General features: G+C 41.1%; 1 protein-coding gene across 2 annotated transcripts in view; it reads left to right on the top strand.

The window, feature by feature from the left end:
• Positions 1 to 195: 195 nt before the first annotated feature.
• Positions 196 to 20531, top strand: part of LOC109968548 (neuropilin-2-like) — a 91597-nt gene continuing 71261 nt past the window's right edge. For both annotated transcript variants that reach the window (XM_020614891.1, XM_020614892.1), the window contains exons 1-2: positions 196 to 1179; positions 15770 to 15950. In XM_020614891.1, coding sequence (XP_020470547.1) covers positions 1104 to 1179; positions 15770 to 15950 — 257 coding nt within the window. In that variant the 5' untranslated portion in view covers positions 196 to 1103. The remainder of the gene's footprint in view (positions 1180 to 15769; positions 15951 to 20531) is intronic.

Here is a 20531-nt window from a genome sequence, read left to right as displayed (position 1 = left end):
TGAGAGGTTGGGGTGATTTCGGAAGGTAAAAGAGGGTGAGGCAAAAAAGGAGAAGAGTAAGAGAGATGAAACAGCTCTTTAATCAGCGAGGGGCTGTGTGGAGGCGGGCCGAGGTGTCTACTGTAATCCGATACACGCGCACACGCGACGTGCACGCACACCGTGACAGGGGACTGAGTGAGCAGTCGTGCTCGCTGCCACAAACCCGGCGGAGATCGGAGGGGAAGGAGCACGCTGTCGGAGCTGCCGGGGGAGAGATTAAGAGACAGAGAGAGAGACACAGACTGGGCATTAAGGAGAGCGAGAGAGAGGAACAACAGAAAAAGCCAGTTTCAGTGAAGAAACGCACAGTTTGTAGGAGGAGAGCGGAGAGACTGCACGTTTCTCTCGTTTGGTTTTACGCACGCACTCCCGAGCTGCCTCCTCCTGGAGATCTTGGGTTTTCTTTTGCGCCAGAGCGGACTGTTATCAAGACAGAATAAAAGGAGGGTACAAATGGAGAAAAGATTTTTTTCTTTCTTAAACACATGTACTCTGTCCAAGTAAATGCACCAGTTGAAAGTCGGGCAGTACAAAACATTTTGGAATATTTTATTGAACCGAAGGGGAAAGGCCCGCGTCACTTTTCCGATTTTGTCAGACTTAATAGTAGATGTTTTTGGTTGTTTTGGTGGTTTCAGCCATTGATTTCTACTTTATTTGAAACTTATGATTTTGCCTGTCACCCGTGTTGACGAGGTCTATATTCCCATGCGCGCTTTGATTAACAGAGGGACACAGTCCTGCCGATTGTGCGCACCGAAATGGATTTCGCGGCTTTTAAAATGTGTTTTGAGTGAAACCTGCGTTGATTTCTGATCAGTATGCGCTGATCAAAAGCAGTGTCACACATTGACACAACCCATGCAAACTGTTTTTTATTCAGCTTGATATTGTCGGAGAGCCCAATGAAGGCAGCTCTGCATTAGTAGTGGGTCTTGGTTACGAGTCGTGTTGCGCTTGAGAGGAACAGAAACCTCCCAGAAGAAAAGGAGACTGGACTGCACCTTTCTCAAATAAAGTGAATAAAAGAGGGGAGAAGAGCTGATTTTTCTCCACAGAAGATGGATTTATATATATGGTTATGTGGATGTTTACTGGCTCTTCTGTTGCCTCCAGCGGTCAAAGCAGAAGAAGGAGGTAAGTTTGATAGTTTTGTTGCCCCTTGAAATCCATGTGTTACGCGCAGGTGGAAATTAAACCTCTTTTTGAGAGAAAACATTTCTCCTATCCACAAGCCAAACATGGAGTCTGTAAAACACACCAGAGATTGTTGTTTAGTAGGGAAAAAACGTGTTTTCCCCAAAATGCGAAGTGAATTAACAAATTGTTTTGGGGAAACCACCATTACGCATTTTGTGACTATACAGGCCAGAGGTTACCTCAGTTTTCACGTCCTTTGAAATAATGCGCTGATACAAATAGTGATGAGGGACACTGATGACTTCAGTTTTAGAACAATTAATGGGGAGAGTCCTGCTACTGGATGTTCTGTGATCTTATAACTCTGCATGGCCCATCTCGTTCGGTCGGCGTTAACACCGAAAACTGAATAAACAACTTGCAGGCTAATGACTGTGCACAAACATAAAACCAGTTGCGTTTTCCTCTAACAAATAAGTGTCCTTAAAGATATTTATTTGCGTTAGGGTTGTTGCTTTGTGTTGACTCTTTCTCTGCGCGGACAATTCATCAAGGCGATTTTACAAACATGTCGTTACCACCCGCAACCATTTCATCGTCCCACTCCACTTCTGGTTTCACTCTGTCCTATAATAATTAAGGGATGTTGGGATGTGGGCGTGATCCCAACATTGATTTTGTCTTCTTGAAAGGATCTCAACCATATGCTGTGGATTTTAATCTGCAGCCTAATCAATGACTGTCAAGGGGAGAGCTAATGAAAAATCACTGTAGCCTACTGTTCCTATATAATCTACCTATCGGGGCTAATATCACCGTCAGTTCTCTGTGAGACAGTAACTCAACAATGACCTCACGTTTTATCTCATAACGTGTCACTACGGTGCAGTCTTGTAAGATTCCTTGAAAGAGTTTTTTCCTAAAATGCTGGCAGCTACATGCATTTCAAAACTTTGCCAGGACAGAGCTATCCGCTGAAATGCTGCTGTTTGGTACGAGGAGAGAGACGGAGTGACTGCGTCCGTCTGCCGGAGGGCAGGACTGGCGCTGTTCTGATTCCATTCCGCTCCCAACTGCCAAGGCTGCGGAGGTCTGTCAGTCCCCTAGTAGCCTACATGTGAGCGATGGGTTTGCTGCTCCACCCATCACCACTTTACTTCTGTATACAGGCGATCAAAGCCGTGATGTGAGAAAAGCTATAAGCTCCGCGCTGTACTCCATTAGATGTGACAATCTTTACGCACAGGGAATAGAACTCTTTATTTTTATGGAGTGAGTTTCTCTGGTACACAAAGAAGCCATTTAGTCTGTTTGGTCAAACATACCGCTGTGACTCCAGACCAAAACATCAGTGCTTAAATTGGCCGTTACGCTGCTACAGGTGTGCGTTTGGGGGCCAACTTGAAGCGTCTCAGCCAATGAGAACCAGTGCTGGTTGTTTTTAAGATGGATTCGCTTTATGAAAGGAGAGAATGAAATCCGTGACATTTTACACTGTCTTTCATAATTTCAGAAGCAAAAAAATGTATCTTCAGTTTTCACAGACTGAAGATCTAAAACATGAGGGGGGTGAAAAATTTTCCTCACAATCAGATACACACTGTTTCTAATGGTTTCTCATAACTGTTTATGCAAAAGAGACTGAGAAGATGGCAGAATATTTTTTATAATCTCGCCTTAAGGCCCTCTTTCTGCTTTCCGATACATTTGTATTTGTGTGTGTGTACACAAGTTGGAAAAAAAGAGGAAAAAGGCAGCTGTGGAGAAGTTGGCTGCATTCTAGGTTTTTATTGATTTAGAGCTTTTTCAGGAGGTTAGCAGGGGCTTTTGCAGATCTCATGACTTGGATCAAGTGGCTTGTCTGCCAAATGTTGTTTTGGAGAAACACAGTGAACGGAGAGCACACTCCAAGCATTCTTTACATCACATTTCACTTCACTTGTGAGAAGATATGTGCTATGAAACAAACTGCTGTGTGTGGGTATTTCTGCTGTGTATTCACTGAAATTGTCAGTCAGTTTATAGGCCACTATGAACAGCCAGCTTGGGTGATGCCACCTATACATGTTTGCTGACACAGAATGTAAAACTTAGAGCATTTCTGAGATCGTTCTTTCCAGACCAACAGCAGCTGGGCAACAGCTTACATCAACCAGCACTGAAACAAGAAGCATCTGATGAGATTCTTATTAGAGCAGAACATTTTCTTATACCATTGGTCATCGTTTTGTAAACCATGACATTATTTATTTGGTATTCAGTAATTTATTTTAATTTATTTTTTGACAACAGATTTTGAGTGTCTGACAATAGATAAGATGAGCCTTACATTTTCAGGGCACTCCCTTGAGAGCTCCCCTACTGTACACTGAGAACTACAGGAACACACATGCTCAGCAGTAGGCGATGCAAGATGAACCTTCCTCAGCAGTAAACTTTTACAGATGCCTCAGCTGTGCTGTCTCCGGAGAGATGAGCAAGGGAAGTATAGTGACTTAGAAGTGCATGTATATAGTATATAGAGAGAGAAGCAGGAAGGATAGGAGTACAGAGGGAGGAAGCAACAGAGACAGAAACAGGCAGAACAAAGCTGCAAAAATAAGTGAATGAGACGGAAGAATGATTTTCAGTCCCGCTGTTTGATCCTGTTTCTTCATTCTGTTTGATCACAGCTGTGCCTCGAAGGGAGATAAACGGACATAATTGGCCACTCAAGACCAGCTGTCTACCTCTATAGTGTTTCTGCTGAAATATGCTGGATGTTGAAACAGGCTCACTGTGACACAGAGTGTAGGAAGTGAGCTCACAGTGGGGTGAAATTGTCCACAGGTATGCAAAGTAGTGGCTTTTACCGATCTGATTTCATTAGGGAGACAAGTGTCTTCTTCACTTTTTGAAGATTGTCACTGACCTAGAGCAAGATAAGTTAGCATATTTAGCTTTCACTAACTCTGCAAATGATGTAATTTCTATGTATGTGCTTTAATGCATGAGCCAAAGCAGGGAGTATCATGTCTGCTCATACTTTTAGTCTTAATATGCTGGGTCACTGTGCTGAAGAGTCAAAAGGCAACTCTACTGTATGTACACTGTGTATTCTAAGTGTGACTGAGCTTCTTAATGCATTTGTTATTTTCTAGCCTCAAGCTTTAGCCCTACAGCATGCCCATGATAACCAGCTGCTGTGGGAATCAGTCTGTAAGAATCAAATCTTACATTGGTGTGGGCTGTAATGCTTTGTCAGCTTCCGTTGGCCATCTGTCAGAAACGGCGCGCGATGCTGCCGAAAAGTGTTTAGTGAACTCAATTAAAAGGCCAGACGAGGAAGTGTTGAACAAAACCGTCTCTTTAATAAGAGAACTAAAACTAAACAAAACCATACAAGAAAAGATGAAACACAAAACTCACGGTCGGTATCAGTCCCAGGTCAGAGCCAGCAAACACATACATCCAGGGGAATCCAAAGTTCATTGTCCAAAAGAGAAAGTCTGATAATCATACACCGTGGCAGTCTGTAACAAGAGGGCGAGGCAGAATAGAATAGTCTGAGGTAACAGTCCGGGATCAGAACCACAAAATACCAAAACCGAAGAAAATGCTGGAAAGTCAGAGCTGGGGTCTAGAACAATCTGACAGCGTCCTGGTGGGAGGACGCTGCCTAAATAGAGGTGAAACAATAACGAAACAGGTGAAACCAATGTGAGTGATGAAGAACGTAAAAAAGACCGAAACTAAGGTGAAACAAAAACAGGAAGTAAAGTCAAAATAACAGCCGGACAGGAAGCAGCGGAACCGAATCATGACACCATCAACAAAACAAACCATCCATGTTATTTGTTCACACAAAGGGGTTAATGAATTGATTCACAGCCATTCTGTGTAAGTACTCTGAAATGATAAGTTATTAGCTGTAACTGTATTTGTCCCTTTCACTGTAATTTAGTGTTACTCTGGATAATTACTCACTTAATATGAAGATATGAAGATTGGCAAGCATCCTTTAGAAAGGCCACAAATACACCAGTGTATTTGTGTGGCACGTCAAATAACAGCATAAGAAAGAGTAAAAGAATGAACGCTGTAAATTAGCAGCAAAATGTATTGCAGCAGAGTATAAAGTGAAAGGACAATTAGTGACTCTGAAATCAGCTCGTCTGTTCATGCTTTTACCACATTATCTTGTCATTTTCTCTGATTGTTTTTATCCCCAGAGTTATTCTTTATTACTGCTGCATTGTCAGATGCATTAAATGATTTGTTAATACTCACGACGTGAAATTATAATGTAAAACTCATTTGTGATGCTTTACCAACACGACTTCATCCCAGTAAAGCAGACTGAAACAATAGGGCAATAAAAACAGAAAGAGTGAGCAGAGATGGAGAGCAAGGAGTAAGGATTTGGATTTGGAGTAGCATTTGGGAGTGTAATGGAGATGGAGCAACAGAGCAAGAGAAAGCAAGAGAGGCATAATTGTGAAGTAAGAGGAAAGCGGCAGCGCGTGAAGCAGTAGCTGAGTGAGGCCACCTGCAGTAAACTAACTCAGATATATTCCTCTCTGCTGTCAAGCACAAGAGTCTTTCTGGCCAAGGTAAAGCACATTATTAATATATACTCTAGTTAGAATATAGATTAACAGTTTAGGTTTCTATTTAATCATAGTCATGACAACAAAATGACAAACGGGTGCTCTGACTGCAGTTTTATGGGCAAATCTAAAACAGTTCCTCACAGAAGCCTAAACTGTTTTTAGAAATAGTAGTCAACTCTAATTAAATCATTTCAAGCAGTCCCCATACTGTGATGGTTGTCTAAATCTTTGTACTGTATGTGACTGTGATGCTAATCTCTGGCAGGTGACGCTTTGCTGGAGACTTTCTTCAAAACTGATTTCATTTTAATTATCTCTCAGGTAGCAGGTGTATTCCACCAGGTTTCAGGATTAAAGGTTATCCTTGTTTACTTAGAGATTCAGGCAGGTGCTGTGTTTTTCTTTTCCATTTTTTAAAGGCGCATCCAAGTACTAATTAGCTATGCAACTTTTAAACAGAGAAATTTGCAAATCAAATGAGAGGATGTTAGACTTTCAATCATTAGAGTAATAATGCCCTAACAACAGAGCGGCTGGGCGACTGGCAACAACAACAACAACCTAGTTTGCAACGAACAAATAAACATTAAGCCAATTAACCCTCTGCACACTCTCTGCATTTCTCTCTCTCGCTCTTGTCTGTAAAAGGGAAAGGACAATTAGTGGGTCCAGCAGGATGTTCTAATTACAGTTATCATGTCATTAGTAAAACTAATAGTATTCTAGTGTCTTCACTGGCCATTGGTAATGACTTGAGTAATTAGAGAGGGTGGTTAGATCAGTGTGTGTTTGTGTTTGTATCTCTGTGCAGGAACAAAGGTCCTCAGAGAGAAAGGGAGATCATGGAAATCCTTGAAATGAGGATATTTGTATGTCCTCACTTTTAAAAACCTTTGCACGCAGAATGATCTGTGTGTGTGTGTGTGTGTGTGTGTGTGTGTGTGTGTGTGTGTGTGTGCCAGCTAAGCCCTCTGTGTCTTCAGTAGTCCCTCCAGAGCCGTGACGTGCGAGGCCACAGGTTGTTTTCCTTCCCCCCTCTCTCCCTTCGCACTGAATCATCCACTTGTTTTCCTCTTTTCATGGCACTTCACCTCTCCTTTAATAGTTGACTCTGTCTCTTTCTCCACATCGTGTCAGTGTTTTCCCTCGCTCCAATTAAGAAACCTTCCTTACCCTCTCTTGGTCCCACTTTGTTACAGTGGGAAATCTTACTGTTTCACTTTTTGCCTGTTTTCTCGAACTCTGAGTTTATGCATTTCTCACCTTTGTTTTCTCTGCCTTGAAACCAATGGAAGCTCAACAGAAATGTGTTTGCATGGCGTGTTCAAGTGCAATTCACACACATCTTAAAATGTTGAAGTATAGCAATTCTGCTTTCATCATTTTCATTTCAGTTACCTGAAAGTGTAAAAACTATACACACTGTCTGATACATCAAGTGAAAATAAGACAGGACATGGTGTCTCTCCCCTGTCTGCAGCTCTTCTGTTGTTATTCCAGCTTCTCTACCCTGTGTTGTCAGTGTCTGATTCATAAATTAGCCACCTAGTGAAGGCGAAGAAGTATTTGTGAAAAAGTGTTTGTCAAGTTGTGAGTAGTCATTTCAAATACCCAGCCACGCGGTAGCTCTTGGCAGCTAAAAGTCCAAAACAGTGGCTGCCAGATTGAAGAGGTCACATTATTTTACACAGAGAGGCTAGGACATCAGTTTGGCTTTTTGAGATGGAGAGTGCTGAAAGCAGCCAAATGATTCAAATGTGACTCCGATGTGGTGTTTTTCCTTCCGGATGCATTAGCATCTAATGTTAATGTGTTGGCTTTGGTAACCTTAACGACTTAGTGTGGTCGTGATTTTACCTTTGTATTGAAATAATATGATTTTATTTGTCACTAGGAAATGAGAGGGCCAAAAGCTGTTAGCAGCAACTTGTTAGTTTTTTCTGAGTCTCACTAGATCCTCAAGTCGATGAACAGAAATTAGTTAGAGCGGCTTTAAAAGAGTAAACCAGAAGATACGCCCAAACTACTGATTTGTGGTGGCAGAAACCCTCTGTAGCAGTGCTGGTGTTTATTTAAACTTTATTTATACATACAGAGTAGGTTGGCTGGTATATCCAAAACAGTCCTGGTTGTATTACTTTAGCACAGCCCTTGACTCTTTTGGTAAACTAATAATGGAAGGGGTCATTTAAAGGCCCTTATGATCATACTTAATAGTGTGAGACTCTAATCCCATGAACACAACAAAATCTGTCATTTTATCAAGTGCCCCAAAACAACATATGTACATTTTCAAGTGACAAAGTCCCCATTCTCAAAATGTTTTCCTTCAGCGAGTTTTACCTTTAGTCGTTGCTTTCTCTCTCTTATTGATCTTAAATCATTCTCACTATCTTCCTTTGTCCACTGTTATACTCTCTCTCTGCTTTCTAAAGCCCCTTCAATCACATAGTCTTTACTTTTGAACCGAGAAGCTTGTTCTCGTGTCCGTTCTTTTTCTGTATCACACACTCATCCTTTGTTTTTATGAGCCTTTGTCTCTCTTCTCTCAGTTTTCCCATCATTCTTTTTGTTGCTTATATCCTTTGTAGTCGTCCACCGTCCCTCCCTGTATTTCACAGCCATACACACACACACACACACACACACACACACACACACACACACACACGCACGCACTCTCGGTCTCTGTTCTCTCTGTAGTTTTCCACCATGGCTTAATGCAGGGCACCTGGAGAAAAGCACAACCCCACCTGTTTGTGTGTCTGTCTGTGTGCGTGTACTTAGGTTGTGATTTCTGTCTAGTGAGCTTTTCTGAGCTGCTGACTTTCTCTTTTCCTGTGATGAGAGACAGATGTTCTGGCATTTCTCTGTCTCTTTTTCATCCATCCTGCTCTGCTTTTTTCACCTTTTCTTTCTCTCCTTTCTCTTTCTATCCATCCCTAAGGTTTTGATGACTAAAAGTTCCTTGGTTTTGTTCCAAAGAAGACATTACAGCTTGTCATTTTTGGTGTTTCTTGTATTTCCAGAGCACATAAATTGTACATATTGCTTTCTGATGCTGGAACCAAGTTGCCCTACTGATAATACTTTGTAAATAGCAAAACATGCAACGAAATGAATAAGAAAATTACGATTTTTTTCCCCTCAGGCTGTGATGCAGATGTTCAGTGTCTATTGATTGTTAAATTTGGGGACCTGCTTCCTACACTCATGGCCAAAATAATGGCAAAACTGCATTTCTGTCAGACAACGCACCACTTCTTCTAGAAAACTGTTGTAATCCTTTGGTATTGTCATGTTTATTTCTTTTGTTTGCATTGGAACAACACAAACAATCAGAGAATAAAAGCCAAATCTGATCCATTCTACACAGAAGTCCAGAAACAGACTGGACAGGATTATTGACACCCTCAACTTAATATTTTGTAGCACACAAAATACAGTAACTGTGAACAAAATAACTGAAATCAATCACTTCCTGTAACCTTCAGAACTCTCCAGCTCATTGTCTGAAACCACTTCATGTGCTTTTTGAAGTCTGCTTTGGGTCACTGTCCTGCTGTAAGACCCATGACCTCTGACGGACACCAAACTCTGACACTGGGACCTACACTGTGCCCCAGAATTTATTGGTAGTCTTCAGGTTTCATAATGCCATACACACAGTCAAGACATCTAGAGGCTGAAGCAGCAAAGCAACCCCAAACCCTCAGTGAACCTCCACTGTGTTTGACTGTAGGGACCATGTTCTTTTCTTTGAAGGCCTCATTTAGTTTTCTGATAACAGTAGAATGATGTGCTCGACCAAAAAGCTCTATTTCAGTCTCATCTGACCACAGCATATTCTCCCAGAAGGACTGTGGCTTCCTCAGGTAAGTTTTGGCAAACTCCAGTCTGTCTTTTTTATGTCTCTGTGTCAGCAGTGGGTCCCCTGGGTCTCCTACCAAAGCATTTTTTGGTATTCAGATGGCAACAGATAGTGCAAGCTGGCACTGTGGGCACTGCAGGTCAGGCTGAATTTGTTTGGAAGTCAATCGAGGTTCTTTATCCACCATTTGAACAATTCTTCTATCTGTAGAGCAATCTGTCTATTCTTGTCTTTCGTCCACATCCAGGGAGATTAGCTCCAGCGCCATGGGCTGTAAACGTCTTGACAATGTTGTGCACAGTGGACACAGAAAGAGCCAGATCTCTGGAGATGGACTTGGAGCCTTGAGACTGTCCAGGCTTTTCCAGGCTTCTCAAATCCTCAGACAATTCTTTGCTCTTCTTTCTTTTCTCCTTGCTCAGTGTGGTCCACACCACGCAAAGGCTGAGTTGACTTTTCTCCATTTTAACTGGTTACCAGTGTGGTTTCTATGTTGCCAGCACCTGTTGATCACTACAGGTGAGTTTCATTACAAATTACAATTACAATTACATGCTTGAAATACAACTATTTCTGTTGATTTTAAAACGGTGTCAGTGAAAAAGTCCAGTCCAGTTTTGGAGTTCTGTGTGGAATGGATCAAATTTGGCTTTTTTCTCTGTTCTTGGTATTCTCATGTTTATTTCTTTTGTTTACACTGGAACAACACAAAAAAGCAGTCATTTTCTGGGAGAAGTGGTGTGTTATCTGACAGAAATGTAGGGCAACCAATACTTTTGGCCATGACTTTAGAAGGTCACAATAACGAGAATGTGAGACTCACTATACTGATTTGGGTATCTGGGCTAGTGGTGGTAGATATTAAGTCGATACTTTGAAATAATAAGCTCCCCAGTTAGCTGCGTGAAACACACTTTCTCACTTTGAAACACAATTTTTCTAAACCACTAATGCTTTCATTATGAGCTCCGGCCAGTGAAAATGAATGTGGACTAGGGTCCAACACATTAGCAAAACTCTGGCAGACAAGCAAATTGATTGCGACAGACTGAGAAACGTCTCTTTGGAGTCACATCAAAATCCCTACTAAGAGGGAAAATGAATCTGTAAGAGAACTTAGAAATAAGGACAAAGAATTTGCATTTGGGGCCAATAAACAAGGATCTAGTTCAGTTTTGCAAAGCAACTCCATGTGGAAGTGTATGTTTTTCTACAAGTCTGTAACTTTGCACAGTTGTTTGTGTGTCCCTCTGTGTGCATTTCTGTTCAGCGTTTTATAACAGTTCTGTATGGATGCATTGCATCTGTGTGTATTTGTGTGGAGGTATGTGCATGTGGGGAAAAGTTGCTGAATAGGTGTTACCGGGATGAAATACTAAATGTGGTGGGGATCCATAAATAATGCAGTGGCCTGTCTCATATCCCTCCCTGACTGCTTAGCACCGTTTACTGCTGCTTATCCTGTGTGTGTGTGTGTGTGTGTGTGTGTGTGTGTGTGTGTGGTTTAGCCTGTGATGTTCAGTGGTTTGTGTTTGTGTGTTTGTTGTTGTGAATATGTTGTCTAAATTCAACTCTCACTGAAGTGTACACATGCTGATGTGGTTGAGAGAAGAGCTGTCCTTTGGGAAGTCTGGGGTCAAGAGGAGGCAAGTGTTTGCATCTTCTGTGAGCGACAGACCGACCGAGAAAATGGCGATGTTTTGATGTCGTGCTGTTGTTTGCAGCTCAGTATGACTCACCACAAACGTTTCAGAGTCAGTGGTGGAATGTAACTAAGTGGATTTTCTGTACATCACTACAGTTTTGTGGTTCACCATTTGATGATGCTTCATCGTTCTGCTTCACTACATTTCTGTACTTTCTACTTCACTACACACTCAAAATGTAATGCATGTCTAGAGATTTTTAAATAGACCAAATCTATAAAGTAGGTAATAGTAGCTTCAATTCCAGCAGAGTCCTCCAAACCCCCACCCACCCACACCAGCAAAGCACCATACTGGACCCAACCTGTCACCCGAGGTTAATTCTAAATGAAATCCGGATCCAACCTGACCTGTTAACATAAGACCTGCAACCCAAACCAAACCAGTAATTAAAATAGACTTTAAGATACACAGTCACTTACTTTAAACTGCTTGAGAGTTGTGTTCTTGGAAAAGTTTCTGTTGATGGACACAGCACCTGGGCTCTGCAGCTGCTCCCTTAGTGAGGAAGTGCCTCGCTTGTGGCTATCAAACGCTGACACTTCCTGGCAAAGCTGTCTGTAACCACTGAATTTCTCCCACACGTCCAAATTGGCCTTCAATGACGTATTGTCCACAATTTTGTATTAACCACTGGCTATTTTTACCTTTAGGTTATCCATTTTGACACACTGACATCTATGTTGATGTCTGAATGACGTCCTATTACCTGGATGTGAGATGACGGGTCAACAGTTGTGCCTCAGGCCTTCACAATAAATGTATCGGTTATTTAGGCCTGGTAAAATGATGCCGGATTAGATGTTTAAAAGAAGCTGCATGTGTATTTATTTATTTTTAAAATTAAAATGTTTTATTTTACTTGTTACCCAACTGCATTTAGTCTATTTTTTTTACCCATGCCTGTACCCGTGAATTAATATATACATATTTTTCACCCATTACAGATAAATTTTTAGGGGTACCCATCGGGTACCACGAGTGTCACCAGGCTGGGTACTCATCGTACCCGTCTGACTTCCAGCATCTGAACATGGCCCATAAACACTGATGCATCTGCTATAAAATCCACTAATCTTAAATTAAGTAATAGAGTATATTTTTACTTGAACAACATTTTGAATGTAGAACTTTTACTTATTAATAACATCATTTTACAATGTAGTATTTCTGCTTGTATTTGAGTAGAAAGCCTGAATATTTAATCCAACTCGAGGTGGACTGCATTCTATGCAGCTGCTTGAAGCAGGATGGGGTATGATGCAACATAACTTAATAGACATTTAATGGATGATTCCATTCAACCACAACTTGGATCTCATTTTTGTAGTTTTTGCTCTCATTGTTCTAACATTTGTACTCACAGTGGATTTGCTTAGACCTGGAATCAATACAAAAGAAGTCCAGTGGGGAGAATTGTCCTTCAAGGTTGAAAGTACCTTTAACAAAAATTTCCCTCCTTCCTCTTTTCTCAGTGTTGCAATCATCTTATTTACAATAGATCTTTTTAGTTGTTTTTCTTTCTCTTGCTCTTTGGCAGACTCTCTCCCTCCTCCTCCTCTTTCTCTCTCTTTTACCCGTCTCATAATTCTTGACATGAAATCAAGCTTTTTCCAAACTCAGCATCTCTTCTGTTCTGACACGCACACACATTACACTTTCTTCCCAGCATGCAAGTCAGGGTCCTGGAGTGTGGAATACAAATTAGGATTGCTACAGATATATTTTGGAGGCTGGGTTTATACAGTTTATTGTTTTATACATAAAGATACTGCAGCAAGTAGCTATCCCGCTCAAAGGACAATGTTTCACTTCCCCTGTATCATTTTATAACTGCAGGACGTTAATGTTATAGCAACTGATGAGTTACACATCAGCATCATTTTATTGTGTATATCTACATCTACTGTATGTGTGCCTTCCCCAAACAAATAAATTATATCAGATTTACTCAAAAAGTATTCTGTGGCACAAGGATTTAATGTAACCCAAGCACTTATGTGATACTCGACTTTGTGTGTGCTTGCAGAGATGAATGCGCTGTTAAAGCAGAACAGACATAGTATTTAACACACACACTGCATCTGCCTCTCTACCACACGAGTGTTATTCATCAGACACTTGGAGGTGCCGTCTTCATCGGCAACATTCCAAATGAAGGGGAGAACAAAAAAAAAAAAAACGGTACCCACAGAAACTCATACTTGATCAACAGAAAATATGAGACTGATGTAGACAAATGTACAAATATATCTGACATATTTCAGTGAAAATTAAATAAATGATCCTGAAACATAGGTTTTACTGAATTGTATGAGACTGTGCAGGTGTTTGTGTTATTGTGTCTGTCCACTTTATATCCACCAGCTGGACGGTTGAGAAAGTTGCTGGAGTCTGAAGCTGAAGCAGAATAGAGTAAAGTAGTCTTCTGTCTGTACCAGAGACTCATGAGAGAGTGAGAGAGAGGGAGTACTGGCTGTCTCACAGCATGACAAAAGGAGTGACAGAGGGATCCAGAGGGGTGGCCATTAATTGTTTGTAGACAGTGTGATGTAGACAACAGGCACATAGTACACACCAAAGTGCCAGTCACACTGTGTGCTTTGCGTCCAGGTCTGATCTCTGTTTTCATCTCCCCTTGCTGGTTCTTCAGCGTTGGAGTGTACGGTGTGTGCATCAGCCCATGTGCATGCATTCAGCATCTTCAGCTATTCTGTCTGAATTTGCTTTGAAAAGGTGTCTGATGGTGTTTATACTGTGTGTGTGTGTGTTACTGTTTTCTGTGTGACTCCACTTAGAGGAGGTTTAGAGTAGCCTGTCTATTTATAGTGTTAAAACATGTTGTAGTCTGCTGAGTAGTTTGACTTGGCTATATCACATCCTCAGCACAGCGGCAATAAATAAATCATAGCCTAAGCACAGACCAAAAAGTTACACAGTGTTGTCACATCAATATAATTTTTTTAAAAGTGAATGTTGCCTCTGTTTCTAGAGGAACAGTCTTGACCAAAACAGTAATACTGTTTATAAGGGGTTGATTATGAGTTTGTTCTCTTTTTCTCCAAACAGGAAATTATATCAGGGGTTGCTCACTTTCCAAACACAGTCAAGCAAGTAGCAGACAATCACAGATGCTGTTGCTATTAGAATAACATGGTCCATCGTGGATGTCATTTCGCCAAAAATAGTTGCTGAGAAATCATCTTTGGCGGTCACAATGTACTGTGCAATCACTGCTGTGTACAGAAATATTCCTTGGATAAATAAACGTTTAAGATATGTTCTTGTCTAAAATTAGTCATCTATCTGAAAGTGCTGAAAGACTCTAGTATATAATAACTTGGTGAAGTATTATTTTCACTCATTTCTGACAGAGTGTGGCTCAAACTGTGCCTTTATTTTGGAAGTGCTTGGACTGCTTTCATTATTTATCCACCATGGTGGTTTAAGCTCAGTAGATATAAAATGTTCATAAAGACTCAGTCAGACAGAGTCAAAGTCAATCAAGCAGAGCAGCGGGCGTAGTGCACAATAGATACCATAGTTAAAATACAGTAGAGCTGTGTGTGTTATGCCATTGGTGTCACAGATACATATGAGTTACCCATCTATGTCAGGGTGCATCTGCTGTAGTGAATCAGTGACATTGTCTATGACACGACACAGACTTATGACTGCTGACAAGTGAATCCGCCCTGCGACAGTAACTGTGGTGTCTGGAGGGCTGTGTGTGTAAGTATTGGGTCAGAATGGAGTCTTTGTACGTCGTGATGCTGCAATGACCTTTGACTCCGCACTCAGAAACAGATATACACACACATCTTTGTTTCTCATATCCTGTCTCTGCAAACACAGCTCTTATCTGCATTTTTGTCTGTTTGGCTGCCTTTCCCAGTGTCAGATCATATACAGTATGTATTAAATTTATTTGAATGAGCTCATTCGGTGTGTTAACATCCTCCTGGTCAACCTTGAGAAGCAAACAATACTGACGGCACACTTACTGTTTATCTGCTGCCACGAGGGAAATTGTCACAGTTTCATAGTATTATCTTAGCTGATCAGTCTTTTCCTGCTTTCTTAATTTTATTCTGCAATAAATGTTCACTTTGAATGGTCACATTTTTCTTTTCCTCCTCTTAACCTTTGCTCTTTGATTTTTCCATGTTGTTTTAATTATGTTTGGAAACACTATTCATTGACCTTATTCACTGAACCAGTGGATTAAAATGGTAAAAAAAAGTTTAAACACTGTACTTGTATTGGAAGATTTCCATATATTACACAAGGCAAGGTAGTGAACCACAGCAACAACAAATAAATATGTGCTATATCTGCATCAGCTTGACTTTTTTGAACTCACTGCACTTTAGATGGTTTCACTGTCTAATTCCACCTTTCACTTTCTCTTCATCTAGCATCTGAGCCATGTGGTGGCTATTTAGACGCTAGTGATGCCGGATACATCACCACACCTGGCTACCCGCTGGAGTACCCACCTCACCAGAACTGTCATTGGGTCATCACAGCTCCCGAGCCTTCACAGCGCATTGTCCTCAACTTTAACCCACACTTTGAGATAGAAAAACTGGACTGCAGGTAAGGACGAGGTGGATGGATGAGTGGATGGATTTTTAAACACATGGGGTTTATGGTAAACAGAGTTTACAGGACAAGGCTGGATTAAAGATGTAAAGCTTTGGAGATGCCTGAGAGGTTAGGTTGCAACTAAGGAAAGAAGAGAATTTGCAGCTACTTGTCTTTCTCTCTGGAGTTTCTGTCTTCACCACCCTGACTCTGAGTGACAGTTGTTGGGTGTAGTTGGTGAACTGCAGCCCACTCTCCTCCTGTTTCTCTGGCTTCAGTTATCCCATAATAATCACTCTGGGACCTCCCTTGGTCCCTTTCCTCTAATTATCAAAGTCTAATTACAACACATTTGCTGTTCAAGGGTGAGTTTCACACTTTGAAAGAATTAAGACAGATTAAAGTATTTGGTGTCCATCATTGTTTTTGGCTGTTTGGCTTCTGTTGCATGGTGAGACTGAAAGAAAGGCAGTCGGTTAAACAGCATGAATTTAATAGACAGCAAGCAGAGATAAAGGCAGCCAGAAAAACTTACAGGCATGCTGCAAAATGATTGAAAATCCTGACAGAGAGCTATGAGACTGGTTAAGATGCAAACACATACATAAGGTTACACAAGTAATGAAAGAGATGCATTCAGAAAGCAAAAATTGTAATAATGGTAAATGTTTAAAAGCAAATAAAATGTGAACAGCACCTTCATCAAACATGGTTACACGATGATTTACAGATAAATATAAAGGGATATTAAAACAAAAACTCTAACAAGGGATAAAAGAAGAAATGGGATTAGAAGTAACAAAAAATCTTAATGTAATCAGATCAGGTCATTTAAATGAAGTGACCATTGCTGGTAATGCCCAGTGACACATACATTATGGACAGGCTATTCAAAAAAAAAATCTCGTCTCCACAAATGTTTGTTTATTATTCTATGAGTGCATGTGAAAATGTTTCATTTTAAAAAGGTGTGTAAAGATGTTTTGGAAAAATCTGAGTGAAAATCTTAGATGCAAAACACACAAACAAGAAAATGCAGTTGTTTTTTTTTCTAAAACAGTAACTAGTGACATTTTCTGTCATTCATGTTACAGTAAATGAAGCTATTGGCCCTGTCTGGTCACTGTGATTGTAAGAGAATAAAGTACTTAGAACAAATACAAACCCACTCTCACATGCACACACCGTCCCCCCCCCCCCCCCCCCAAAATAACAGTATGTCTCTGTTCTGATGCTTCCCCATCCAGTTATTAACATGTCAGCCATATCAATTATAGATAGATGTGTTTCCCCATTCAGATTTATATAAATATATATGCTGGAAATTGAAACATCAATATTTCACTGGTTGGCTGTCTGTTGAAAGGCTGAAAGGCTGAGAAGACCCGCTGTGCTTTGCTCTGCTGTGCTTTACTTTTACACTGTGCTGTGGAAATGAACAAGACTTCTCTGTCTGGCTCCTTGTCCTCGTTATTTGTTCAGTTTTACTCTACAGTTCTTATGCTTGGCTCCATTTGATGCATAAAATACTCTTCCTCTCACCCATGCTGCACCTAGCCACCCAGTGCTGTGAGCAACAAAACTGACATACACACACACACACACACACACACACACACACACACACACACACACACACACACATGCATTCCTTGTGGGGACTTTACATTGACTTACGTTCATTTTCTGTAGACTTATCCTAACCGTAACCATAACCACTACTTGCCTAACCCTGACCCTAACCTTAAACCATGTTGCCACCTTAAACTTCCGTGACTTGGCTTTGACCAGCCTCTGGTCCCCACAAGGAAAGCCGGGTCCCCACAATGTGAGTGTGTTAACAGGTTTCGGTCCCCATAATGTAAGTAATACAAAGGCACACACAGAAACTTATGGCTGACAAACTTGTCTGTCTATTTTTGTCTGTATTTCATTGTTACATTCAGTTTTTTCTTAAATTGTCACATACAGTAAATGGAACATGGTCATAAGATTGTTTTGGCTAGTAGGTTTCATTTCTCAAGCTTGTAGATTACAGCTTTGAGAACCAAAAAACTGCTGTCTTCAGTTTATAGAGAGGTGACTACACACAGGCATTCATCTTATTAGGATAACAAATTCATGTACTGTATGTCTCTCTTCAAAGACTACGTTGTAGCTGCAAGATTAGAAGATTCGGCTCTGCCTCTCTTTATCACATAAAAAACACATTATATGGTTGCATCTGTGCCTTCACAAAAACATGTATCAACACATGCACGCTCACACAGACAGTGCACTTACAGTATGAATCTTCATGCTCAGGTCAGACAAATTGTTTTATGTCACTGTGTTGATGCAATCTAACCTATTATGGTCCTGATTGCGATTTGAGGTGTAATCTATAATGCATCACATTTTGTCAAGCACTCTGCTGACTCCACAGTCAAAATCAATGAAGGGGGTCATTAGAGAGAGAGAGAGAGAGGGAGAGAGAGAAATGTTTTCATTAAGATTCATATGCTGGAGCAGTTTGAGCGCATGGGGACAGCTGAAGCAAGTGAGGGAACTGAACAAGAAGACTGAATAACAAAACGAGCTTGTGTCCCTGATAAGATGAGGTATAGCTATGGCCAGTGATGATTCACCAGGACTTCCCTTTTTGCATCACATGACAGGCATGGAGGTACCGTGTCAATCCATCATTGTAGACAGATTTCAGTTGTCATGTACTCAGCAGCTGTTTCTGTAGCGTTTGTGCATGTTGAGAAACATCTTCTTTTATTTAATCTGAGTGCCTTATGCTTGTTGTCACTTTTAGCTAACAACACCTAAACCTGCAACTTCAGTGTGGTGTGAGGAGAACGTCGTCAGAGACAGATTTTTGAAGTGTTTACACTGTGCAGTCTCTCATTTGCTGTCATTGGAGTTACTTTGAACCATCACTTTCACTTCATCGCTGTAAGAGCGAAGCTGAATCGGTAACCTGAATACAGACAGATGACAAATTAAAGGAAAACCCTGAATGTAGGACTGAAACATAACAAATGCAGCTGCTGGCTCCACTCGCAGAGGGGACGTCACTACAAAGCTGTTCTGAGTGATCACCTTTATCTTCTGGTGAAGAGTCACCTTCCAACACGTCCTTGCTCAGACTATGAGATGCAAACTCAGGGTGACAAGGTTCAGGAAGTCACTGCACCTGCCAAGAAATAGTTTGACACATCATCCCAGTGAAACTACAGCTTGATGGTTGACAGATGAACATTTATGATGCATATTCATTGAACAGTAAGTGATATTGTACATGTGGCAACATCTAGAAAAGTCAGAGTAATGCTAATTTTCTTTCCCACAGTCCCCTGTATGTGGCTTTTTGAGGCAGCACTTGGTTGTGTACTTCATAGTTTCCTCTTAGCTCACCACACTGCTGTCTCTGAAAGTAAGATCTTTATTTGGAGTGTTTGGAAAGAATGTGTACGCATGTGCGCACGCACACACACACATCTGCTTAGGAAAAAGTGCAGCGTCAGGGGTCTGTTGAGGGTAGGTTCAAATCATCCTGACAGTCACCTCCTCTCCTTCGCTCTCTCCTCGCCTCTTTCCTCCTCTTTCCAGTGGACCCCATCTATCATCTTTCATTTGGTCTTGTGCCTTTCTCTGACCCACTTTCTTTTACTGCCTGCATGCCCACTCTTTTATGGACTCTCCTTTTGTCCTCCTTTTAATCAGTCTCATGTCCCTGCTTCCATCTAATTTGTCTTCCTCTTTCCTTCCCTTCTCTCCTTCTTCTCGCCTTGTTCCTTCTGCAGTGAGACATCATTATTCAGCATTGCTTATGAAAAAACCATAATAAGCCAAATGCCATGCACTCCTTCTTCACGCTCTGTCTCTCTTATTTTCTCATTTCCTTGTCTCTCTCACTGTCCTTAAATGCATTTAGCCCTCTCTCATTATCATATAAGCTTTTCCCCTCCTTTCCCCCCCTCCTTTTCTGAGTCTGGCCATCACTTAAGTCCTGTCTCTATCACCTCTTGTCATCCTCTCCTCATTCTCCACCATCTCTGGTCCTCCTTTACCTCAGTTCACACCCAGATGCTCTTTGTAACAGCGATATGAGAAGCACACACATAGAAACAAACAGGCTCTCATGCAGCACAGGGACATAAGCTTGCATAAACACAAGTAGAAATGCACACACCGGGCTCTAAAATAAACTCATATACTGTACAGTGTAAGCACAAAAGGCAGACAGGCATGTAGGCAGTTTCACAGTTATGTGGCTTCCACAGTGTGGAATAAAGCAGTGAGTTAAGAAGTGATTTACAGTACATGACAGAGACGCTGCAGACAACGATGATGGTTTCACTAATGATTTAGACCTTGTCTTTGTACTCTGCTTCTATCAGTCATTTAACTTCATGCTAGGTCTGTTTCTTGTCCTCAACACTTCTCCTCTCTTTATCTGTTTTAATATGAACTTCACAAAAGCCCCACTGCTCCTGAAAAGTAGCTTATGGTGAAAATCTCAGTGTATTTAATCACACAAACCCAAAATATGTGATGTGATACTGGCCTTAGGGCAGAATGAGAACGTAAAAGGGGTGGAGGTAT

The sequence above is a fragment of the Monopterus albus genome, unplaced genomic scaffold (assembly GCF_001952655.1).
Source record: "Monopterus albus unplaced genomic scaffold, M_albus_1.0 scaffold153.1, whole genome shotgun sequence".
Classification (NCBI taxonomy): Eukaryota; Metazoa; Chordata; class Actinopteri; order Synbranchiformes; family Synbranchidae; genus Monopterus; species Monopterus albus.
This window is presented reverse-complemented; position numbering and strand designations above follow the sequence as displayed.